At 56.7% G+C, this 25,602-nt stretch overlaps 1 protein-coding gene across 1 annotated transcript; it reads right to left on the reverse strand.

The window, feature by feature from the left end:
• Positions 1–1,564: 1,564 nt before the first annotated feature.
• Positions 1,565–24,211, reverse strand: LOC100351475 (mal, T cell differentiation protein like). The gene is made up of 4 exons (XM_002709556.5): positions 23,994–24,211; positions 8,655–8,822; positions 5,503–5,625; positions 1,565–2,939 (listed from the first exon to the last, which is right to left on the reverse strand). The coding sequence occupies exons 1-4, from the start codon at positions 24,099–24,101 to the stop codon at positions 2,877–2,879; spliced, it is 462 nt and encodes a 153-aa protein (XP_002709602.1). The 5' UTR covers positions 24,102–24,211; the 3' UTR covers positions 1,565–2,876.
• Positions 24,212–25,602: the final 1,391 nt, after the last annotated feature.

Raw genomic sequence — 25,602 nt, forward strand, 5'->3', positions numbered from 1 at the left:
TTTTTAAAATTTTAAGGTATAACCCAATATACTATCTGACCACTGGATAATATTATTTTCATCTATATGAAAGGAAAATGACAGTGAAAGAGAGCGAGAGAGTTTTCTTTTTTTTTTTTTTTTGACAGGCAGAGTGGACAGAGAGAGAGAGAGAGAAAGGTCTTCCTTTGCCGGTGGTTCACCCTCCAATGGCCGCTGCGGCTAGCGTGCTGCAACTGGCGCATTGCACTGATCCGAAGCCAGGAGCCAGGTGCTTCTCCTGGTCTCCCATGGGGTGCAGGGCCCAAGCACCTGGGCCATCCTCCACTGCACTCCCGGGCCACAGCAGAGAGCTGGCCTGGAAGAGGGGCAACCGGGACAGAATCCGGCGCCCCAACCGGGACTAGAACCCGGTGTGCCGGCGCCGCAAGGTGGAGGATTAGCCTAGTGAGCCGCGGCGCCGGCGAGAGAGAGATTTTCTATCCACTGGTTTACCTCCCAAATGCCTGCAACAAGCCCAGCCAAAGCCAAAAGCCAGGAACTCCATCGGGGTCTCCCACATAGGTGGAAGGGGCCCAAGCCCTTGAGTCGTCACCTGCTGCCCCCCAGGATGCATTACCAGGAAGCTGGATCAGAAGCAGAGTAGCTGGGACTCCAAGCAGCACTCGGGTATGGGATGCTGGAGTCACAGGTGACAGCTTAACCCACCGCACTGCAACGCCCACCCCGCATCGTCCGGTTTTCACCCGGCAGTGTTCAGTTTTCTAATGGGAAGGTCGGGGACCAATTCTAGGGCAGGAGCGGGGGTGGGGGGATGGGGAGCACCCTGTCCGCGGGGATTTTCCAGTCCCAGTCCTGCTGCAGGTCCCAGAGGTTAGCGTGCATGGTTTTTCCAAGTTTAACATTGTATTGTTTCTTCCTATCTCTTAAAGATCAGAGCAGCATCACTGCTCTAGATGGAAGCGCACATCTAACCTGCCCCTGGATTGCTCAACGCGGGCCTCGGGGTGTGGCCCTTGGGATCCTGCATCGGGAGATGGGTGTGGGATGTCTTAGTCCAAGTCACTTCCAAAGCCAGCCCTGGGGCAGGAGTGGGGTGGAGGAGCGCGCGGGGCGGGGCGGGGCAGGCAGGCAGGATGTTGGGAGACCAGAGCAGAGGGGGCGGGGCCAGGGAAAGGTGAAACCCAGTATAGCCAGCGCCACGCCCCCTCTCGCCTTGGAGCTGTCTGCACTGGGTGGGGCCGGGAGGGGGCAGGCCTTGCAGCGCAGAGAAAGAAAGGCGAGTGGATGGGAAGCTGTGGGCCAGGCAAGGGGTCGGCGCGACTCCTACGGAGGCTGGTGCACCCGCAACGTCGCCTCCGCTTTCTGCCCTCGCTGAGGTGGAAATGACGCCACAAGCCCAGAGCCAGCCCTGTGCCCGGCCTTGGCCTCCCTTCCCACTGCCCGAGCTCTCGCCCACACTTGGGCGGTGGTCAAGGCTTCAGGTGCTCCCAGGGGCGCTTTCGGTGGCGCCGTGGACAGCAGCAAGGAAGGGGCGGCCAGTCCCAGCTGCCAGCGAGACCAGAGCGACTGACTCGAGGCTTGCTATTGTACAAATGCTTTTTATTTGCGTGTGGTTACTCGGTAAATATCGAACAGCGATCGCCCCAGACAGCTGCCAGGTCACAAAACCAGAGGCGAATGGCGGCTTTGAGGATAACAGGACAATTAGAAAGAGCACAGTGAAGCACAGCTTTCTCCTCCCACCCAGGAATGCAAAAAAACAAAACCTGACACCAAACCTTAAACCCGCAAAACAGCGAACACGAGGCCCTTTCACGTAATAATTTATTGCATTTCAAACGGACGGTTCTCACGGCTGCACCCCCCAGCGCCAGGTCAGGAGACCCCTCCCCAGCTGGAGCTGCGCCATTGCACAGCTGTCTTGAGTCGACATTTCTTTGAGCACAGCTCCCAAGGCGCATCCCCAGGGCCTTGCCGGCCGGCTCTGGGCCTCTCTCACACAGGGCATGCGAGGGGGTGCGCGCACCCGCGGGAGAGTGGTCCCTGAGATGAGGCGGGAGCCTTTGCTTTCCATGTGGGGGGCAGTGCCCAGATGTGACATCCCGGCTCTTCACTGAGGGGCTTTTCTTAGGGACAAGGTGGGCTTCTAGTGCCCAGGAGCAGGGTCTCGGAGGCAGGCGCGTGGTTTTCAGAGGCCGGATGTCTGGAGACGTGGGCTGTCCCACTTCTGTCCAGCCCCAAGCACCGCCCCCAGGCCTTACTGTGCAATGGTTTTGTAGAGTCAGTCACCCATTTCCCCCACAAAGCTCCCCTCAAAGTTGGCTTAGTGCAGGTTTCCTTGGATCCCAGCGTGAGCGAGGGAAAGGGATGGGAAGAGGAGGAATGGACGGTGTGCCTGTCTCCATTGGCTTCCCCGCGCGGGGGAGGGGTGGTGGTGCAGAAGCTAGGGTCAGGAAACAGGTCTGCGCATGTGCAGCAGACCTGAAGGCCTTCACAGGGCCTTTTAGCGTTAAGAAAAGACGACGGGACGGGATCTTTCCCTAGACTACTACAGGGTTCACTGCTGAGGCCGAGTGGTTCTGGGACCCTGCAGTGAGGGCTCTGGAAGGCAGCTTTCTAGAAGAGTGAGGTTCGCGGTCGGTGATTCTAAGCCACAATGACTTTCCCAGGAAAAAGAAACAAACAGCTTTCCCAGGTTCCTCCTAGTGACCTTGAATGTCCACACCAAGCTGCCGAGGGTGGCCCATCGCTCCGTCTGGGAGGAAGCCCCGGTCCCCTCGGCGATTCCGCACAGCTTCCGTTAACGGCGCAGACGGCAAATGGTGACACCTGCGCCAGGGGCTGGTGATCCCGGCTTCCAGACGGTCTCTCCCTGGCCGAGGCTCCCAGACGCCTCATTGGTAATAGATACTGAAGGCGTGCAGGATGTAGAGCAGGGTGGTGACGAAGGCAAAGAACTGGGGGAAGACGGAGGGTTCCTGTGTCACTGGGTCAGAGACCGTCTGTGCCCGGCCCTGCCCTCCCCTGAGGGGTCCTCCCGCAGCCCGGGCAGCAGTGGCCTTGGCCAGTGGCCGGGTGCTGCTGGAAGTTCCCTGTCCCTCAACACACTCCCCCGGTGTGCTGCTCCCCCCTCCCATGCAGTCTCCATCCCATCTGCAGGTGCGTCCCCCAGCACCTGGCCACAGAACAGCCTCTCCTCCCTCCCTCCCTGCCGTCCCCATGCCCAGGTGCCTCTCCCTATCCACCTCTGGTCTGGGCATCTCTGAGCCAGAAACCTGCGACCCCTCTGACTCCTCCCACCCTCCCTCCACCTGCCGTGACCAGAGCCACCCCAAGTCTACCCGTGTGACCGCTGACTGTCTCTAGGTGCATCCATGTCTCCATGGTCTCAGCCACCATCATCCCCCACTGTGACTTCCGGTGACCTTGGCTCAGCCACTTCTGCCTACACTGTCCCCCCTCTCGTCTGCCACAAGGGAAAGCATGATTGTGAATAATACATTAATGATTTATTTGTTATCGATGATCAGGAATACATAAATAATTATGTTTACATAGAGGACAGCATGACTGTGACTTCCATAGGCAAAACCAAGGGTCGGTTGTCCTGTGTTCTCAGGATGCAAGCCATCACCCTAATGCCCCTTCCAGGCCAGCCTCGGCCTGCCCCACTCCCTCTGTCCTCATTCCTTCATTCAATTACAACCTTCTGTGCACCTGCTGCACTTCCAGAATGACTGTGGCTGTCACAGGAAGCAAAGCATTCACAGAATCCTGCCGCACGCAGTTTGCATGTCGGTGGCAAGGAGCAGAAAACAAAGAAGTGTGTGCAGGGGGAGGCCCAGGGGAAAATGAAGCGAGGAAGGGAAGCTGAGGCTGGGCATCAGGGACGACCCCCACCCAAGTGACGGGAGAAGAGACCAGAAGGGGGCAGGGCACTGCCAGGCGGATCCCCGAGTAGACATCCCAGCCATTGCCTCCAGCTGAGAGCTCGTGTGTGTGTGCCTGTGTGTGTGTTGGGTGTATGCATGAGCTTAGGGGGCCAGCAGGGAGGGCAGTGTGGCTGGGACGGGGCGGGCCAGGCTGTGGAGGGCCTGGGGAGCCATTTCTGGGGTTCTGAGTTAATGAAAGTAAAACTGATGTAAAGGGAGGAGGGGGTAGGAGGGGGCACATAGGCTGGAAGGCAGCTGAGATATCTTGTGACCACCCTAGAGGGTCACAGGGCATCTCTGGGACTCAGTTCTTATCTTTTAAGATTTATTTATTTATTTGAAAGGCGGAGAGAGAGAGAGAGAGAGAGAGAGAATCTTCCATCTGCTAGTTCACTCCCCAAATGGCTGCAACAGCCCAGGCTAGGCCAGGCTGACACCAGGAGCCAGGATCTCCATCTGGGTCTCTGATACGGGTGGCGGGAGCCCCAGCACTTGAGCCACCCTTTGCTGCTTTCCCAGGTGCCTTATCGGGAAGCTGGATCAGAAGTGGAGCAGCTGGAACCCAAACTGGCGCTCCCCTATGGGATGCAGGCGTCCCAAGTGGTGGCTAAACCTGCTGTACCACAACACCCACCCCTGGCACCCCGTCCTTACTCCAGGGCAGCACCTTACGATGCAGCTGTTCCTCCCGCCTCCCGCCACAGCCGTGTGAGCCCTGCATGGGGGCCCCGGGACTCGGGAGGAGACTGGATCTGGTCCTGGGGAGGGCACAGACCCAGCTTTGGTCTTCCCAAGGGGACCTCTGCAGCCCTGAGCTCTGGCCACGTGGGGGCGCCATTCCACAGGGGGAGAAAGATGTGTGGGTGTGTGGAGTATAGGCATGGGGAGGGTTGGGGAGGAGACTTGGAGAGTCCCCACAGGGCCGGAGGCCGTGGGTCCCAGTCTTCCTACAATTGGCCTTGGGTTCTATCAGCCAACATGCCAGTCTGTCATTGAAAGGGGAGGGCGGGGGCCGGCGCTGTGGCGTCCTGTGGCTCCTGGCTTCAGCCTGGCCCAGCAGCCCTGGCTGTTGCTGTTGCATCCATTTGGGGAGTTTGGGGAGTAAAGCAGAAGATGCAAGAGCTCTCTCTGTCTGTCCCTCCCTCTCTCTGCAACTCTGCCTCTCAAGTAAATAAATGAATCAAAAAAAAAAAAAAAAAAAAAAAAAAAAAAAAAAAGGACCCGGCGACAGTTCAGCCATGCAGGGGGCCTTAGGCTGTTTGCTGTACAGCCAGTGGGAGCCATTGAAGGAGAGAGAGGCAGATTTTACTTTGTGTTTTGGAAAAAAAAAAAAAAGCCATTCTGAAGACAGCGCAGTGGGCGTAGGAAGGGGCAAGGCTGAGGCGTGAAGAACAGGCGTTGAAGGATGGCAGGGGCCTTGGGCACAAGCGTTTGCACACCTACACACAAACACACACACACACACACACACACATACACCCTTCCCCATCCTCCACGCTCCTTCAGCTTGCGGCTCAGGGACAGCCATCTACAGGAGGCCGATTAGACCTCAGGCAGCCAATGCCCCGCCCCCAGGCCTGCCACTCACCGAGGCCGCCGTGTTGATGTAGTAGTTTTGCAGGTCCTCGGCCTCTGAGATGATCGTGGCGTGCACTTGGAGGACGGCGGCGCTCATGTACAGGATGCCGGTGGTCCCGTGGTACAGGCTGTCCTGCAAACAGGACAGAGCAGAGGCCACGGCCAGCGTCACCACGCTGGGCACTTCTCTTCCCACCCCCACAGCTGGGAACAGTGAGCAAGAGGGGGCGAGGCCACCTGCCAGAGCCCGGCGTGTTTTTCTTGCTGTTTCCGTGTCTATGCAGCAAACCATAAGGGTTCACAAGTAACAGCAATGTCCATGGCAGCTGGCAACTTCGAGGGCTCAGTGTGCGCCTAGCTCTATGCTATACCATTCCTCGTGTATCTCATTTAACCCATCAAGTGTGACGTGGGTACTGTTTATCAGACTAGACTCATTCTGGGGAAACGAAGCCAAGGGATAAACAGCTGAGCCCTAGTTTGTACCCAAGCCTAGCCTGGTGACCCTCAGCGTCCTGGGAACCTGCGACGTGCCTGGCTGTGTCCTGACCGTGCACGCGTGTTGTCTCTTGGGATCTTCTCAGCTCACTTCATGGAGCTGCTGGCTTATTATTTACAGCTTACAGATGGGGAAACTGAGACTTGGCCAACTCACGGTACAGTCAGGCTGTGTTTTTGAACCTCTATGCTAACCTCTTAGCTGTGCTGCTCAACTCAACAAGAATGACATGAGCCGCTAAATATGGCCATCGACCCTGGAAGGAATGTCGTACTTGGCAAATCTGGGTTTTGCAGCCTCTAATGAAGTAGTCAACTCAGGGAGACTCGCTAGTGGGTGGAAGAAAGCACTAGAGAAAGGGCTGATGGACGCAGAGTGATACACCCCCCGAGAGAGGGACCACTGCTGCTTAGGGATCGTTATCACCACAAAGGCCGAACCCGTGTCCTGCGAAGCCTGTAGTGCCAACTGCCAGCTTAGAGAAAGGCAGTGACTGCACGGCAAGTCCTCCACACCAGGAGGGAGCACACAGCCAGACCCCAAAGGCGCTCCCACCCATAGGACCGCTCACACGCCATTGGCTGGGACCTGATGCAGCCAATCTGGACCAAAGAGACCCAGGAAACTCAGTGACCAAGGGCAACCCATGGCCCTATGAGGAGCCTCCTTCCAACAAGCCAGCTGCAAGGGGACATTCCGGAAATGACTGAGGACATTTGAGGGTGGCCGGGGCCTTAGAGGGACTGACGGCCAATTTCTGGAGGCGTGCGGAGGTGTGTGGAAGGGGATGATGTGAGGGCTGAGGCTTGCTTCAGCAGCCTTCAGGACAACAGGCAAATGTGGTCAAGTGTGGAGAATGTCGCCGTCTGGGTTCTGGTTACGTGGGACTCTACAACACAGTTCTCTCTGCATCTGCTGCTTCCTTCCCCAAATGCCTGCAATGGTCCAAGCGAGCAGTCGGGATTCAGTGCAGGTCTCTCACTTGAGCCATCACCACTGCCTCCTAGGGTCTGCAGTGACTGGGAGCTGGAATTGGCAGCTGGAGCTGGGACTCAAACAAACCCAGGTCCTCCGATATGGGCTGGGGCACCTCAACCTCTAGACCAAACAATCCCCTCCTGTACTTTTTTTTTTTTTTTTTTTTTGGACAGGCAGAGTGGACAGTGAGAGAGAGAGACAGAGAGAAAGGTCTTCCTTTGCCGTTGACGTTGGTTCACCCTCCAATGGCCGCCACGGCCGGCGCACTGCGGCCCCCGCACCGCGCTGATCCGATGGCAGGAGCCAGGTGCTTCCTCCTGGTCTCCCATGGGGTGCAGGGCCCAAGCACTTGGGCCATCCTCCACTGCACTCCCGGGCCACAGCAGAGAGCTGGCATGGAAGAGGGGCAACCGGGACAGAATCCGGCGCCCCGATGGGGACTAGAACCCGGTGTGCCGGCGCCGCAAGGCGGAGGATTAGCCTAGTGAGCTGCGGCACCATCCTCCTATATTTTTTATATGTTTAAAATTGTTCAGGGCTGGCGCTGTGGTGCAGCAGATAAAGCCGCCACCTGCAGTACCGACATCCCATATAGGCGCCGGTTTGAGTCCCGGCTGCTCCACTTCTGATCCAGCTCTCTGCTATGGCCTGGGAAAGCAGTAGAAGCTGGCTCAAGTGCTTGGGCCCCTGCACCCTCGTGGGAGACCTGGAAGAAGCTCCTGGCTCCTGGCTTCGGATCAGCTCAGCTCTGGCTGTTGCAGCCATCTGTGGAGTGAACCAGAAGATGGAAGACCTTTCTCTCTCTGCCTCTCCTTCTCTCTCTATGTAACTCTGCCTTTCAAATAAATAAATAAATCTTTAAAAAGTTGTTCAACACAGAACATGGTTATCAAGATAAGACAGCATGAAAAATTAATGATGTAATATTAAATGAATCTCTATCAAAAATTGTTCATTGTCATTACAATACATATATGTTTAGTATAAAATTCATGTGGAGTATCAACGAATGAACCCAGTATAGTGACGTGATAAGGCTTTAAGATTTGAGTGGGGCTGCACTGTGGCATAGCAGGAAAAGCCGCCGACTGTGAAGCCGGCATCCCATTTGGGCGCCGGTTTGTGTACGGCTGCTCCACTTCCATAATCCAGTTCCCTGCTAATGGCCCAAGTGTTTGGGCCCCTGCCACCCATGGAGGCCCGGATGAAGCTCCTTGTTTTCAGCTTCAGCCTAAACCAGGCCTGGCCATTGTGGCCATCTGGGGAGTTAACCAGTGAATGGAAGAGCTCTCTCTCTCCCTCTCTAACTCTTCCAAATAAAATAAATAAATTAAAAAAAAAAAAAGATGTGAGTGATTTTTTCCCTACCACTGTTCTGTCAATGACTTATTTTACCACGAATAGAATTTAGGGGAAACGTATCTGAATGTTTTTGATTAGAGGAAGAGTGAGGTTCCTAAGGGAAGACGGCAGAGAGAAGCGCAAAGACTTTTCTCTTGCAATATAACATTTTCATTTTGGCTCAACAATCAACATCCCACAACCAAAGTCTTGGTCCATGGGGTCCCGCCCAGGCAGGGCTTCCGAGCCCCAGTCTCTGCTTCTTCCAGCCTGCCCCGCGGGGCCACCAGTCCTCACCCCACACAAGACGTCGCTCTGGGAGGAGCCGCCCCTCTGGTTCTTACCAAGACTCTCCAGGACTGAAATTTTTTGTAAAATCCAAAGATGTAGGACAACAGGAACATGAGGGAGATGAGAAACGAGGTGAGCGAGACGTACATCACCCATCCCTGCAGCAAGGGGTTTGCTACCTGGGTGGCGGCCACCAGGATCCAGACCCAGAACCCGAATATCTGTAAGAGAAAGGGGGGTGAGAAGGAGTCCGTTCTGGAGATGGTTTCCTTTGGCAGAGGCCTCTTTTCTCCTCCGTCTCTGGCTAAAAGCTCAGCTGAGGTTGGGGGGACTGAGAGGGAAACAGGGAAGGAAGGCTGGCCCCTCCGAACCCCAGTCCAGTCGGGGGCTGTGACCAGAGAGACTCTCAGCCACACGGCCTGTGGATGTCTTTGTGGCCCAAGCAGGGTTGGTATAACAGCCTAAAAAGCAATCTGACAGCCGGCACTGTGGCATAGTGGGCTTGGCATCGGCCTGTGGTGCTGGCATCCCATATGGGCACCGGTTTGTGCCCTGGCTGCTCCTCTTCCCATCCAGCTCTCTGCTATGGCCTGGAATAGCAGCAGAAGATGGCCCAAGTCCTTGGGCCCCTGCACCCACGTGGGAGACCTGGAAGAAGCTCCTGGCTCCTGGCTTTGGATTGAACCGGCTCTCCATTTGGGGAGTGAGCCAGAGGCTGAAAGACTTCCCTCTCTGTCTCTCCTCTCTGTCTCTAACTCTACCTCTCAAGTAAATAAATAAAATCTTAAAAAAAAGAAACTGAATAAGTTGTCACTGTTTAAAACAGGATATTTCACATGGAAAAAAAATACAGATTTTGGACATTTTTTGAGAAATCTGTGGTTCTGGGCACTGTACCCATTTTTCAGTCCAGAGTAGGTTGGAATGAGCTCTGATGGTCTTCGCATGATAGACCTGGGGTCCCTAACAGACCATGTCCCCCTCGCTCCCCAGCTGGCACCATCTGAGTGGTGTGCTCTCTCTGCTCTCCCCACTGCCAGTGCCTGCCTGGGCCCAAGAGACCTGATTGGCAGCTCCCAGGTCCAGTAGCACGGATGCCCTGGGGTCAGTGACCAGCTGGGTGCCACGGGTCCAGTTCCGTCAGCTCTCAGCTCTGCGCAGGTATTTGTTAGCCCCTTGGAGGGGAAACTGAACTTATGCCTTCTCCCTGTCCTTCTCTCTGGGCTCTGCCTTCGCTTTGCTGCCAGGCTGAGCTGGTCCCTCTGTTAGTGAGCGCAGGGGAGGACCTAACTGCGGGCCGGGTGCTTGGAGGGAGGGGGCTGACATGTGTACCAAGTGGTTGGGTGGTGGGTTTGTCTCCAAATGTATGAGCTTCCTGGGACCTCCCTCACTGCTTCTCCTCCCTCCCCTTAAATCTGCACTTCTAAGCACCACATTGGGTGGTGATCCCAGGATCACAGCTCTAGCCCACTTCTCTCCGTGGCCTGCAGCCCCCCACGTCCACCTGCCCACTGCGGCTCTTTCCTGGGACATCCCTCTGCAGGGGCTAACCCAGGAGTGAGCACCTCATTTAATTTTGCATCCTGGACACCTCCCTCGCTTTGCTCCAGCCCTGCCCCTGCCCCTTAAAGCTCCTCTAATTGAACCCATTGCCATTCCCAAAGTCCTCCAGAGCCACCGGGCCTCTGTGCTGCCGAGAAGGACCCCTCAAGGGAAGAGAGAGTTATAGGGTCTGGCAAGTACATACAGAGGGCTCTGAAGATAAGGGTGGGGTTCTATTTCTGATACTTGATCGTGTGCACATGGGGATATCTTTTATAAATCAATACAATAAGTCTGGGGGCTGGCACTGTGGTATGGTGGATAAAGCTGCCGCCTGCAGTACCGGCATCACATATGGGTGCTTGTTCGAGTCCTGGCTGCTCCACTTCCAATCCAGCTCTCTGCTATGGCTTGGGAAAGCAGTAGAAGATGACCCAAGTCCTTGGGCCCCTGCACATGTGTGGGAGACCTGGAAGAAGCTCTTGGCTCCTGGCTTCGAATCGGCTCAGCTCTGGCCATTGCAGCCATCTGGGGAGTGAACCAGCTGATGGAAGACACCTCTCTCTTTCTCTCTCTCTCTCTCTGTATCTACCTCTCTGTAACTCTTTCTTTTTTTATTTTTTAAAGATATTATTTATTTATTTGAGAGGTAGAGTTACAGATAGTGAGAGGGAGAAACAGAGAGAAATGTCTTCCGTCCATTGGTTCACTCCCCAAATGGTTGCAACAGCCGGAGCTGCGTCAATACGAAGCCAGGAGCCAGGTGCTTCCTCCCGGCCTCCCACATGGGTGCAGGGGCCCAAACACTTGGGCCATCTTCTACTGCTTTCCCAGGTCACAGCAGAGAGCTGGATTGGAAGAGGAGCAGCGGGACTAGAACTGGCGTCCATATGGGATGCTGGTGTAGCAGGCGGAGGATTAACCTACTATGCCACGGTGCCAGCCCCATGCCTTTCAAATACATAAATAAATATTTTAAAAATTAAATAAATTTGAGAAAGAAGAGAGGGCTGTTGACCGTGAGCTCACTGCAGATTTGGGGTAACAGGGAGGGAATGAGTCCTGAACCTATGGTTTGGAGGAAATGCACAAGGGCTTTGAACTTTTCCATAATCAAGAGTGGTCGGGGCAGGTGGCTGCACTGCTGCCCCTCCCAACAAATGGCCTGTCCCACTCCGTAGTTCTGTTGCCTGTCCACGTGCATTTTAGAGCCAGCTGGTCGGCAGCTATCCATTGGGACTTTTGTTATATTAAGTCTGTAGATCAGTTTGGGGAGAATTCGCATCTTTGCTGTGTTCAGTCTTCCAATTCATGAGCATGGTTTGTCTCTCCAGTTACCAACGGGTTCTTTGCCTGCTCTTATCAAGGTTGTGTAGTCTTTAGCATTTGGTGTCTGTACACGTTTTATGATATTTATGCCTGAACATTTCCTTCAGGGAAAATTATTGTAAGTAGTATTGCTTTAAACAATTTGTACTTCCCAATTGCTCATTGCTAGTAAACAGCAATATAATAATTTCTTATGTGTTGCCACACATTTTTTATTGTATCCTGCAACTTAATAAACTTATGCAATAGGTCAGAGAGGGTTCTTGTTGTAATTTGGTGAATTTCTTGGGGTTTTCTATGTATCTCATTAGATTTTAGTTTTAAGGATTGCTAGTAAGAGACAACATATTTTGGGCACTTATATTTCCTCTTCTGTGAAATTTATTGATTTGTATTGTTCCATTGTGTTCTGCCTTCCATCGCTGTCACTGAGAGTCAGCTGTCGGATAAACTGCTGTCGCTTTCTAGGAATCCGTCTTTGGTATTGGGTTGCTTCTGGAGTCTTCCGTCTGTCTTTGGTGTTCTACAGTTCATGCAATAGTGATACATTGTGTTGACTGGTGAATGACTTTCGGTTAGTCCTGACATTTCCATGACCTTGGACTTGGTAGCATGACTCTGCAGTTTGTGGCTTTTCCTAACTTCCATTCCTGTTTGTTCATTTCCTCCTCTGCCTGGTAAATTTTGATTAGGTGCCCATGTCTGTGGGGGCAGTTCATTTATAAATGATGCTGAGGGGCCGGCACTGTGGTGCAGCAGGTTAAAGCCCTGGCATGAAGTGCCGGCATCCCATATGGGCACCGGTTCTAGTCTCAGCTGCTCCTCTTCTGATCCAGCTCTCTGCTATGGCCTGGTATAGCAGTAGAAGATGGCCCAAGTCCTTGGGCCCTGCATCTGTGTGAGAGACCCAGAAGAAGCTCCTGACTCCTGGCTTTGGATCAGCCCAGCTCCAGCCATTGCAGCCATTTGGGGAGTGAACCAGTGGATGGAAGACCTCTCTCTCTCTCTGTCTCTACCTCTCTGTAACTCTGTCTCAAATAAATAAAGTAAATCTTTAAAAAAAAAATGATGCCAATAGAGGACTTCTGGACCAAATGGCTCTCCTTACTTCTGTCTAGTTCAGCTGAAAGACACACAGCCTTCAGATTCTGTTTTTCATTCATTGCACAGCCACAAAGATGTGTGACTTCTGGTGTGCACAGCCAGGCTTCAGGCAGAGGCTGGGAGGTGTCTGGGGTGGGGCAGGCAAGGACTTAGAACCGGCAGGGGTGTGTCCCTGGCAGCAGGTTTTTCTGCATACCTGGGCAGTGTGTCTTGGGGGCAGGTCTCACTCACATTCCTCTCCTTACCACTTGCCTCACTGTTTATGACAGGGCTGCCCCGCCCACCCTGCCCTCGTGCCCCAGTGGCTGCAGAGTCCTGGGAAGCCTCAGCGACTTCAGGTGGGGAGGAGAAGGTCCTGATCCGGGAGGGTGAGGCCCATGGAGTCCAAGTGCAGAGGGAGCTGGGGGCTGCTGGTCCCACCTGGGGCCCCGGGAGACACAGCGGGCGTGGGCCACAGTGAGAGCACCCCATAACATCCTGCTCTCCTGCCTCCACAGAGGACGCAGGGTCTCTGGGTCTCTTACTAATCACGGTGAAACACACCATTTCCCACCTTAACCATGTTGGGGTACACAGGGGCGTGGCCTTGAGCACGTTGCCATTGTTGTGCAGCCTGGTCTAGCCCAGGCCCTGTGGGCACCATGGAGTGAACCAGCAGACGGGAGAACTGTCTCTTTCTCTGACTCTGCTTATTAAATAAAATAAATATTAAAAAGGGGAAAACAAGACCATACCCACGTGCTCAGACAAGAACGCACTGCAGTTGGAGTAGCCAGCCCTCAGGAGTCTGGTGCTGTCTGCTCAAAATGCCTCAACCCTGGGAAGATTGAATGGCTCAAACTAAAACCACGTGGCAGAAATTAAAGCTATTACTAATTTCCGACCCTAAGATTTAAGGTTGATTATAAAAATAACGTGAACGCCCAAGTTTTATTGTATCCTATTCCTTCCCAGGCCCAGGCCTTGTGCGCCCACACAATGTTGTGAACCTGCATCCTGTATGCTCTGTTTCCTACTTGCCTGTTGGACTGGATTAACAACGCAGTCGGTTCTGGCCAGGTGCAGTGACTACGTTCTATGAAGTTGCTGTAGACACTTCACATGGGCAAACACGGAACCCCCGCTTCCAGGAGACACGGAAGCAGGTTCCTGTGAGCTCGGGGTCACAACATCCCACCAACCAGTCAATCCGTGACCCCGTGTTTCTATTTGAAGACACCTTATCTGTCGCTGCTGCTGATTTGTTAGCATGAGCAGATGGCCGATGGCGCTGTCAGCTCCGGCCTGCCGGGCGAGGTCTGACGCATTTTTCTCTGTAAGGCACAGCACAGTCTTTTTGCACTTGGGGGCGCTACACAGCATTTCAATACTAATCTTGGAAGGCATTTTTATTTGTTTGATTCTTTTTTTTAAAGATTTATTTATTTATTTGAAAGGCAGAGAGAAGAGAGGCAAAGAGAGAGAGGTCTTCCATCCGATGGTTCACTCCCCAACTGGCCACAAAGGCTGTGGCCAATCCGAAGCCAGGAGGCAGGAACCTCCTCCGGGTCTCCCATATGAGCTCAGGGGCCCAAGGACTTGGGCCATCTTCTACTGCTTTCCCAGGCCACAGCAGAGAGCTTGATCGGAAGTGGAACAGCCAAGTCTCCAACCGGTGCCCATATGGGATGCCGGCGCTTCAGGCCAGGGCATTAACCCGCTGTGCCACAGTGCCAGCCCCTATTTTTTTTTTAATTCTTATTTACTTATTTGAGAGGTGAAGAGGGAGGCAGAGAGACTCTCGCATCCACTGGTTCACTCCCCAAATGCCTGCAATGGCCAAGACTGGGCTGGGGCCAAAGCCAGGAGCCAGGAATTCAACCCAGGTCTCCCACGTGGGTGGCAGAAACCCAGTGTCTTGGGCCACCACAGCTGCTACCCAGGATTTGCATTTGCAGGAGCTGGAGCAGGATCCAGAGGCAGGCATTGTCCCCAGGTGCTCAAACGTGGGGTGCGGATGTCTTCACCACTAGTCCACGATGTCCCCCTGTGGAGTGCTGCAGGGAACAGACCTCGACAAGGACACTCGTTCACAGGGGACTGACCTCCAGCAAGCGTGCAAGGCGGCTGCTCTGTGCACGGCCACCACCCACATCAAGCGGTCATCCGGGGACTTCGGGCACCTTTTAGCAAGGGGAGTCACGAGGGTCCGTGAGTCTACTCTCAATGTCAGAAGCCCCTTTTGTCCGGTTGATAAAACTTCACGGACTCTTGGGCCGGGTAGCGGCCATTTGGGGGTGAACCAACAGAAGGAAGACCTTTCTCTCTGTCTCTCTCTCTCTCTCACTGTCTAACTCTGCCTGTCCAAAAAAAAAAAAACAAAAAAAAAAACAACTTCATGGACTCAGGCTCCAGCGCAGGTCTCTGGAGGGCTTGCTACCTCCCCAGCCCTGACAGTACTGCAGTGAGCACTGTGTTGCAGGCACGGTTCCCTTGTCTGAAGTCAGTTCACTGGGATACACCCCTGCTCCCCACCCAGTCCCGGGCTGGGGACACCATGTGCAGCCTGGACTTGGTTGATGCAGTGTCAGGGGGAGCCAGCTGGGGGACTCCTTGGGCCTAAAAAGGGGACAGATTCGGGGCATGGCGTCCACTTTTCTTTCTGCGGCCATCGCTGTGTGCGGGTGGAACCTGGAGCTATGAAACAGGAGGAGAGAAGCAGACAGAGCCAACATCCCCCATGACCCACGGGGCTGCTGGCATCAACTCCGCACTTTGCAGGACCTGAGACAGTCCTTGGCCCTTCTGCTGAAGCTGGTCTGAGTCAGGGACAGGCCTTGTCACCTACCACTGAGGACCACCTGGGACTCAAGCCTGCATCGTCATCCACAGCCCCCAAGCCTTCTTAGAATGTCCCACTAGCTCTGGCCATGGCCTTATAGATCTGACCCCCTCGCCCTAACCCCTCCTCCCACTCTCTGCCAGTCCTCCAGGCTCTGGGGCTGCCACACTGAGGGCTGAGGTCCATTCGTGGGTTGTGACACTGTTGAGTGTGTCAGTATTAAACAGTTAAGTCGCCTAAACTAGAAACTATAGCAGTGTCCATGGAAATCACACTTCCGGACCTAACACAGCCTCCCCCCGACACACACACACACCCGGGATACAAGTTGCCATGCAAGCATCCCCCACCTGGCGGATCACAGCGCACAGAAGCCTTGTCCCGCGAGCCTGCCATCCTGTAGCCACGGACCTTTGGTGCTCACTAGCCTCTCCCGGCCAGCCCCTCTGCCGTGGATGAGGGCACACCCAGTGCAGGCCCCGGCCCCGGCTGCTGCAGCAGGAGCCCCACTTGGAACCTGGAGCCACACGGGGCCTGGGAGGGGAGCACAAGCCCCAGAGAGGCAGGTGAAGGGGAGGACAGCAGAGAGGGACAGCTGGCTGCCCAGAGGAAGGGGCAGAGCCCTGCAGTGTCCCATATCTGCGGAGCTCAATGCACTGTTTGGGAGCCAGGGCCTGCCGCAGGCGCATTCCAGCCCCAGGTGCCCCAGCGCCAGGCCAGCCTGGACCAGGCAGCCGGGTGCTCACCTGCAGGCAGTGCAGTGACCCCAGTGCCTAGCTGTCTCAGCCTGCGATGCCCGCTGGTATCATCTGAGAGGCCAAGGGACTTCCCACAAGGGACCAGTGGGATGTGGCGGGCCTAGCTGCAGGCTCCCAAGAGGATCCCCCTCCTCCCAAACAGAACAACCAGCAGCCCATGGAAGTGGCTCGCTCCTAATTCACCCTAGGACTTCCAAACACTGGGTCACCATGCCTGACTCATGGAGGGAGAATTTCCTCTCTCTGCGGCTTTAAGGTTAGCAGGAAATCACGGCGCAGGCCCCTTTGGCAGGGGTCCCTGCGGGGGCCCGTGTCTTTTCCGGCCACCCCAGGAACAATAATGAAAGCCGGAGGGCCTGTCTGTGAGCCCCTGGCAGGACCGGTCATCTGAGGGTCCCCATGAGGGCCCTCGGGACCTGGCCGGCATTATGTCCAGGGCAAGTGGCCTGGGGGCCCCTCCCTGGCGAGCTCCCTCAGGGTGTGTACCCCAGGGCGGCAGGATGCTGGGGCTCAGCCTCCCGCTGGCCGCCCGCCCAGGGCCACACCCGTGACTGCGACCCTGCCTGACCCTGCGCTTTATTGACTGAACAGCACAGATTTACAGGGCCACATAAAACAGAACAATGATGACGGTCATCCGTCCAAAGTCTAAAGGGCTGGTCTTGCCCCTCTCTTAATTTTTTTATTTAATTTAAAGAAACACCAGGCCTTTTAGGGGCAATTTTTGAAAAAAAAAAAAAAAAAAAAGGCTTTCCTTTTCTCTTGTGTCCCTTAGATAAGTTAGAAAGCATGGAGAGGGGCCCACACTGTGGCGTAGTGGGTTAATCCTCTGCCTGCAGTGCTGACATCCCTAATGGGTGCTGGTTCAAGTCCTGGCTGCTCCTCTTTCAATCCAGCTCTCTGCTATGGCCTGGGAAAGCAGTACAAGATGGCCTCATCATCCTGGGCCATCTCTCATCACCCACTGCGAAGCCTACACAAGACTGTACCGAGGCTGGCGCCGCGGCTCACTAGGCTAATCCTCTGCCTGTGGTGCCGGCACCCCGGGTTCTAGTTCCGGTCGGGGCGCCGCATTCTGTCCCGGTTGCTCCTCTTCCAGTCCAGCTCTCTGCTGTGGCCCAGGAAGGCAGTGGAGGATGGCCCAAGTGCTTGGGCCCTGCACCCCATGGGAGACCAGGAGGAAGCACCTGGCTCCTGGCTTCGGATCAGTGCGGTGCGCTGGCTGTAGCGCGCTGGCCGCAGCGACCATTAGAGGGTGAACCAACAGTAAAGGAAGACCTTTCTCTCTGTCTCTCTCTCACTGTCTATAACTCTGCCTATCAAAAAAAAAAAAAAAAAAAGGGCTGCACTGGTCAGAGAGGACACTGTCCAAATAAACCTTCCACCCTTGACACCTGCCCTGGCATCGCTGGGGCTGTGGATAGGGGCTGGGAATGGTGCCAAGGCTCAGAGAACGCAGCCGAGGCCAGGGGCTGGGCTGGGCGTCTGCAGTAGGCCACTGACCACCGGAGCTGCAGCCCCATGAACCCAGGTCCTTGTAGACGGGGAGCCCCTGACGCCCCACGCTGAGGCCAGCAGGTGTCTTCTACTACAGCGTGTGGACTGGAGGGAGGGAGCGGGGGCTGGTGCTGCCCACGTGGGGACAGGTTGGCCCTGAGCCAGGAAGACCTGAGCAGTGGTGACAGGGGAGGGACTGGCTGGGAGGTCCTGGGTGAGGCAGGGGAGGGGCGGGGAGTTGAAGGGCAAAGACCAGGCTCCTTGGGAGTCCTCCCCGCTCTGACCTGCTTCCTGCACTGGCCAGCCCGGACAGTGCTCTAGAGACCTCCGCTGCCACCCATGGACCTGCCTTGCCCAGGGGAGTGTCCTGGGGGGGGCGTTCCCTGGAAAAGGGGAGAAGCAGCAGGGGTGGGCACTTCCGCTCCATGGGACTCCTGGGCTGGCCTCCCTGTGGGTCCTGTGGGCAGAATGGCCAGCCCCTCCACAAGGGCACCTGGTGTTTCCACCAGAGCCCCCCGATCATGGGAGAGCACCCGAGGGCCGACCCTCAGCTACACGCGGCTGACTGAGGAAGGCCACTGGGTGCCTCGGCCGAGCGGTCAGGGAGAGCACGGGCCTGGAAGCTCACACACAGGCAGAAGGCAGCGCCTCCCGGAAGTGGGCTGTGCCAGTCACTTCCTTAGAATTTTTATTTATGAGAGAGACAGACAGCTGCCATTCATTGGTTCCCTCCCCAAATGTCCCAGTGGCCGGGGCTGGACCAGGGCTGAAGCTGAGGTCTGGGAAGTGAGTCCTGGCTTGCACCATCCCCTGCTGCCTCCCAGAGTATGCACGAGCAGGAAGCAACCCCCCGTCACTGCTGAGTCTGCTCAAGTCCGTGCTCCTGCCACCGGCTCTGCAGTGCGGGATTCTCGCTGCGTTCTGGCAACGGAAGGCTGCAGAGGGGCTGGGGGAGCCAGGGAGTGGGGATCCTGCAGCTGTCTCCCACCTGTCACTCTGCCCAGCAGCAGGTGGCTCCTGAGTCCCTCCTCCCCGGGGCGGGGGACCCCTCCTCAGCAGTTCAGACACCAGCGGAGTGGGAATTCTTCCAGAGCTCTGAGCACCCTCCCTTGGGGGGTGGTGGCCACTGCACCGTGGGCTTCGGGCTGGGTCTGTCGCTCCTCTCTGTATTTGCTTGGCAGAGAGCAGATGCTCAATAAATACGGATTGGACCAATGCAGGAGCGTTAGGCAGTGCAGCGCCCTCCTCTGGTTAGACAGTGAATTTACAACCTGTCAACTTCCCGGTCCCAGGTGGAACTGGGCAGCTGGGGTTTTGCCTTCTCTCCTTTCACACTGTCTCCACCTGAGGCTCCTTCCTACGTGTCCCCCACAGGCCAGCTGCCCTGCTCCTTAGGACCAGCCTGCATCTTCCTGGACTGTCTTCCTACCTGCCCAGGGTCCCACAGCCTTTAAGAAGCACAGCCCAGCTTCAGATCCCGTGCCACCGATGTCATTTTACTGAACCCGAACCCATTGGGGCTTCTCCAAAGGATGGGCCAGGCCTGGTGCAGGCGAGCCAAGGTGGTCCCAGCAACTGTGGGAAGCTCCCATGGCCCCCTCCCCACTCCCCATCTTCTCCCACAGGGGGCCTTGCTTCAGCAGGGGCAGCCCCCTAACCACCCTCCAGCCCAATATTCCTTCTGCTCCCCTTTGTCACTCCTGCCTTGTCACGTGGCTGCCAGGGGACATGCTCGGGCACCGTCCCGTGGGACTCAGAGGTAACCTAGGCATGGAGGGTGATAGCTCCTGCGTCCAGCAGAACAGGAGGAGAGGGCACTGTGCCCCTGGAGCTGGGCTGAGGACAGGGCAGGGCCACCTGGTGGTGAGGATGGAGGCCACGGCGGCAGAAGCCAGCACAGTGACCGCAGGGGACTGAGGGAGGGAACTGTGCGGTGTTTGCTCCTCCCTGGGAGGGTGAGTAACTAGGAGCAGAGGAAACCAAGGGGAAGGGTTTTTTCCTCTTGGAAAACTCAGCTCCTGGGGACGTGCCACAGGAAGGGAGGGCGCCTGCCCGCGGCGGGGTCTGCAGCGAGTCCTCCTCCTTGGGCCATGCCCGCTGCCCAGGGGCACTCTGTGGCCAGCCAGGCTTGGCCCGAAGGGGGGTCCCTGTGCAGGGCTGCAGTGAGCTTCCCCCAGGCTCCTTGCTACAAACTGGGCAGAAGCAGCGGCAAGCTGAACTTCAGGCGACACTGGGGATTTGGGTTAGACGTAAGGATGAACTTCCCAGTCTACGGGCATCACAGCATTGCCCGCGCGGGCAAGTGAGGTTGGAAGGAAAACATGAGTCTCAGATCCTCTCTCCTTCCAACTAGCTGTGTCTCTAGGAATCTTCTTAGCTGTTTCTTTGAAATTTAATTAGGACCTCGTCTCATGGGGAGGTGGAAAGAAGGCTTTCTGGGGCCCCCTCTTCACAAAGTGTTGTCTCGGTCATAGACACCGGGTCGAGCTCACAGCCTGCAGCGAGTTGTGGATGGAGTCAGCTCGGACCAGACCCCAGCAGCCATCTGTGGATGCAGGCTCTGGAGTGCAGGGCGGGGCTGAGAGCCACACCCACCCCTTGGCCCCGCCCCACCTGCCCACCCTGGCCCTGCCCTGCCCTGGCACCAATGCGCACCCACCCACACCCAGCTGCTGCACAAATCAGAGAGCCAAGACGTCTGTTCTCATCATAAATTCATTGATCCAAGGGTTCCTCACACTTGGACACAACGTTTGGAAACTCAAACTGTTTTCAGGAAGGCCGCCTGGGAGGGCTCAAGTAGTTGGGTTCCCGCCAGCCACGCGGGAGGCCTGGATTGAGTTCCTGGCTCCTGGCTGTACCTGCCCAGGTCGGGGCTGTTTCAAGCCTGGGGGTGTGAATAGTAGGTGGGAACTCTGTCTCTGTCATCTCTCTGCTTCTCAAATAAACAAAATAAACGAATAACTTTTAAAAGTGTTTGCAAATGAGAAATCTGACTTCCACAATCAACTAAAACACTCATCTTGATACTAAAGTCCCAAAAGTCCTGGCCATTGCTGGTGGGAATGAAACAGGTAAAAACGCCTGTCCAGGCACTCGGTAAAGCAGTTTGTCAGTTTCTTAACAAAATCCTGGCACCTAGCACACGTGTATCACCCCACCCAGCCATCCCACGCGGGCATCTCCCCTGGAGCAGTGAAAGTGACATCCAGACGAAAGGGTTCAAGCAACTTCGTTCTGAGCAGCCAAGAACCAAGAACAACCAAACGACAGGTGTCCACTTAAACACCCACACTGCGGTTGAGGGGGTGGCAGGTGAGGGAGGGCGGGACAGGGTATGGGACTGCCAAGGGGTAGCACAAGGGAGGTCCCTGGGGGTGATGGGACAGTCCTGCTCCCTGATGGTGCTGGCGATCACACCCATCTATGCATGGGAGAAAATGGCCCGGACCGAGAGCCCTGTCTTCCCAGTGTCAGTTTCTCTGCGCCCTGGTAGAAAGGACTGAAGCACTCTGGGGAGTGGGGGAAGAGCGGCTTCCTATGCATCTACAATCACTAAAAAGTGAAAAAGCATGAGTTCATTGTCAAAGACTTGAAAATGAAGCAGGTTGGGGAGGATGCATGGGACAGGCTGAGGGTCGCGGGAGGGGTAGAGAGGACGCAGGTCCCCTTGGAGTCTGGGCCACCCAGGTCTGTCACCGAGGAGCACCAGAAGCCACTGATGGCTGGCCGGGGTGGCACAGGAGGCGTGTGGCCTTAGCGAAGGCGGTGAGCTCTTGGCCCCTCGTGCTCACCGGCTATCCTGGCCCCTGGTTCACGCGGGAAGCCAGACAGTCCTGCTGAGTGTGTGGCAGGGCTTGGCACCCGGTGGCTGGAGGGAGCGGGTGGAGGGAAGGGTAGTTGTGGACACGGCCAATGGATGCCCCGTGCTCTCCTCACCAAGGACATCGGAATCCTGGGGACTGAACTTGACTTCCTCTGCCCCCTTTGCTGGCCTGAGCTCCCAGTTTTACAACCCACTCTCTGAACCTATGTGCTTAGAAAGACAGATGCCTGTCTGTGACGCCTCAGGCCTCAACATCAAGAAATCCGAAGGACTCCAAGCCTGGTGCTCTAATGGGAAGTCCCAGGGGGTAGCAGGCAGTGCATCCAGGATCCAGCTGATGGGGCCAGAAAGAACCAGGGCCAGAAAGAACCAGGGCCAGTACTAGGCTGATCCTACACTCACACAAAGCAAAGCACGTACACATGGCACCTGCAGAATAACCTACTCCACACGTGTGTGCCGCGTACGGCTACTGCCCAGGCGCTTCAGACAGCCTGTGGGACACGGAATGAACGGATCAGCTGATTTTGCTGCAAAATGTTTTGAAGTCCATGCGCAGGGTCTTCACACTACACATTGCCTCGAACTTTATGAAGTGCTCTCCTAGAAGGATTATATTTCTTTCTGTATTTTCTATTTGTGAATTAGAAACGAGTACAGTTGCAATGAGGGAACACCAGGTCAGGCCAGACGGTGGGGTACCGCACAACAGATATGGGCGGGGCACTTCAAAAAATGTCAGCACGGAGGTGGAGGCCTAGATCCTGGACCAGGAAAAGCACCTCCGCGGGGACAATCAGCAGAATTTGGGTTAGGTTTGTAGAGTGACTGATAGATAGTGCCCGTGACGATGTCCTGGCTTTAAGAGTTGTCCCAGGCCAGCGCCGCAGCTCAATAGGCTAATCCTCCGCCTTGTGGCGCCAGCACACCGGGTTCTAGTCCCGGTCAGGGCGCTGGATTCTGTCCCGGTTGCCCCTCTTCCAGGCCAGCTCTCTGCTGTGGCCCGGGAGTGCAGTGGAGGATGGCCCAAGTGCTTGGGCCCTGCACCCCATGGGAGACCAGGAGAAGCACCTGGCTCCTGGCTTCAGATCAGCGCGGTGCTCTGGCTGCAGCGTGCCAGCCGCAGTGGCCATTGGAGGGTGAACCAACGGCAAAGGAAGACCTTTCTCTCTGTCTCTCTCTCTCACTGTCCACTCTGCCTGTCAAAAAAAAAATTAAAAAAAAAAAAGAGCTGTCCCACGGAAAGCTGACTGGAGAGCACATGGAACTTTCTGTACCATTTAGTGCAACTTTATCATAAACCTAAAATCATGTCAAAGTAAAAATAAGGGAACAGAATCGAACCAGTGACAATATCCCTGTCCCCTAAATATTTAAAGTCCCAGAGCCCAGCATAAGCACACACCTTAGTCCCCCAGGAGTGGGTCTGCAGGAGGGAGGGGCGGGGGCACGTGGCGCCCCTTCTCACCAGAATTCTCAGCTGGCTGCACTCCTGATACCAAGGCTCCAGCCCTCCCAGCCTCCTCCGGGCCTGGGCCCCTCTCTGACCTGGAGGACAGACAGCCTCCCCCCTGGAGGAGCTGCGAGCTCTCCTCTCTCTCTGACACACAGCAGAGCCTGCAGGCAGGGCCCGGGACTTTGCATGGCTGACTAAGGCGCACAGCCACAGTAAAGGGCCGGGAGGTGCGGGACACACCCCGGTGCCAGCACACAGAGCTCCTAAGAGCAGCACTCGGATGCCAGGGGCCGGGCGGGAGATGGCAGTACTGGCAGAAACCTGTCTCTTGGATGTGGTTTCGGCCCCAGCCACCTACGTGCTTGCTGGGCCTGTCCTGCCTGGCTTCCCTCTCTCGGTGACATCAGTGACACCCGTGGCCGCCCTGCAACCAGTTCGCCCAAAGGTCGTTCCATCAGGCCCTGCCCTCCAGGCCGGGTACCAGAGTGAGACGGTGGATCCACTTTTAATCTTCTTGCTCCCTGCCTAGGAGCAGCCCTGCCCACAAGCCCGACAGCTCTGAAGGAATTGGACAAACAGAAGGAAGCTCCCTCCTTTGCCCAGGGCTCTCCCCAGACAGGTGACGGCCAGCCGCAGGGCGCCCCGGGTGGCCAGGGCGGCTCTCCCCGTCGGTCCGTGGCCCTACTGTCCTCCGCTACCTCGTAGGCAGTCCAAGGCGGGCGCACGTAGATGACCACCTCCCGAGGGACACACAGCGCCTCCTCCCGCCCCCCATTTTGAACTTCCCAGAGCCACGATGAGCTGGAGGAAAAGCGCCCCCTCACCCAGGTCCGTGCGCGCCACGTTCCCGGGGGCCCGGGCGGGTCGGCCGAGCGCCCCCGCGGCGCCCGTCTGCCCCGCACCCTGCTTGGCCCGGAGGAAGCCGGCGCGCCCGGGCGCAGGGTGGGACCCGGCGGCGGATCGCCGGGCGGCGCTGGGCTCCGAGCCCCGGCAGGTAGGGTAGGGGGGGCGCGGCCCGCGGCCCGAGCCCGGCGCCTCCCTCTCTCCCTCCGCACTCACCAGCTCCGGCAGGAAGAAGGCGAAGGGGATAGTGAGAAACAGCGCGAACCCCGAGGGCACTTCGGTCGGGCCGTAGCTGGTGACGGGCGGCGGGTCCCGGGAGGCCATGGCTCGCACCCGCGGCAGCCGCCCGCTCCGGCCGCTCGCCTGCGCCGCGGCCTTCAAATATCACCTCCGGCCCGACACACCCACCCGGCGGCGTCGCGTGGGAGGGGACAGCGCCTCCCTGCCGCGCCGGTCCCTGGGCTCACCCGCGCGGGGGCAAGGCCTCCCCTCCGGACTTGAGAATCCCGCAGAAAATTTCTCCGGGGACGCTGGCCACAGCCGCTCCCCTGCCCCAGCCCGGTGCCCGCGTTCTTAGCCACGGGGAACGCCACAGGCAGCCCTGGTGCTAGTGACAGCCCCACGCGTGGCTGTCTCGCTCCTTTTCCAGGTGAGGCTTCTGAGCACGTTAGAGCTGGTCACAGCAAAGCGGGGTCTTCGGTGTTGGCCTCTCTTGCTTGGCTCCCTCCTGCTCCTCTCCTGGGGCCACCCCCAGCTCCCCACCCAAGGGAGCGAAGCCGCCCTCCCTTCCAACTCCCACGGCTGCCTCCCTCTATGGGAGGAAGGGGGGACAGCCCACCACAAGGGCATCTGAAAAGCGCCCAGCTGGCTGGACCTGCCCGGGCCGAGATCTTCTGTCCCCACTCCGCTGTCAGCTGGTGCCAGCCAGGCGCTGGGCTCCGAGCCGCTGCCCTGCTAAGCACAGGGGCTGGGCCTGGCATCCAGCAACAGAGCTCGGAGACTGAGCCGTTTCTCTCTCTGCCCTCCAATCAGCTTTATTTTTTCTGACTTGCCCTGAAAACAGAAGGCCTGGTGCCCTGTGTCTGTTGGGGGTGCCGGAGGGGTGGGGGTGGGGGTGGGGGTGGGGGTCCAAGCCCCTTCCTCCTGGGTTAGCAGAGGTGATGGGAAGATTGCCCTGAGCGCTGGGGTAATCAGAAGCCCAGGACAAGAGGCTGGCGTTCTCCACTGTGCATTCCAGGGCACAGGCGGGTGGGGCAGCTCTCTGGGTCTCTCTGCCTGGTCTGTGAGAAGCCAGGGTCAGGAGGAGTTAGGTGAAATGAAGCCCAAAGCAATGGTGTCTGGAGGAAAAGCAAGTGGACACCCGGGTGAGCCCCAAGCCTGCCTGGTGGCCGCTTCTCCTGGTCCTATAGCAGGGGCTCAGAAGGAAGGGGTGCCCCCCTCGATGACCCCCTGGCAAAGCAGGCACACTGCTCCGCGCATCCCAGCTCTGCTCGGCTCTTCCAGTTTTACCTGTGACAGAGTGACCGTGCACAGCTCATAGTCCCTGGCACTGTCGGGTAGAGAGAGGACCTCAGGCTGCTCCTCCGCCCGAGGAAAACAAGGCTGTAAAAACTTGGCATATTTCATGCTTCTATTTAAACAGGTGGTGTATTCTTATCTGCAAATAAGTATGCAGCATACCCTAATCACGCCCCTTGTAAGAAAACTATAGGGTTAATAATGTACCTCAGGCACTGAGAAGTTTAGAGATTGTAAGAAGTGGGGGTGGGCAGTGGCGTTGTGGCATAGCAGGTTGTCACCACCTGTGACGCTGGTATCCCATGTG

Source organism: Oryctolagus cuniculus, chromosome 2 (genome assembly GCF_964237555.1).
Source record: "Oryctolagus cuniculus chromosome 2, mOryCun1.1, whole genome shotgun sequence".
NCBI classification, from domain to species: Eukaryota; Metazoa; Chordata; class Mammalia; order Lagomorpha; family Leporidae; genus Oryctolagus; species Oryctolagus cuniculus.

Bases quoted from the DNA above. Each gene is read 5' to 3' on its own strand.
- LOC100351475 (XM_002709556.5), bottom strand. From the start codon at position 24,101: ATGGCCTCCCGGGACCCGCCGCCCGTCACCAGCTACGGCCCGACCGAA. The intron at 8,823-23,993 runs GTGAGTGCGGAG...TTTCTCTTACAG, and splicing joins CCTTCTTCCTGCCGGAGCTG to ATATTCGGGTTCTGGGTCTG. The intron at 5,626-8,654 runs GTAAGAACCAGA...TCCTGTTTGCAG, and splicing joins TTCAGTCCTGGAGAGTCTTG to GACAGCCTGTACCACGGGAC.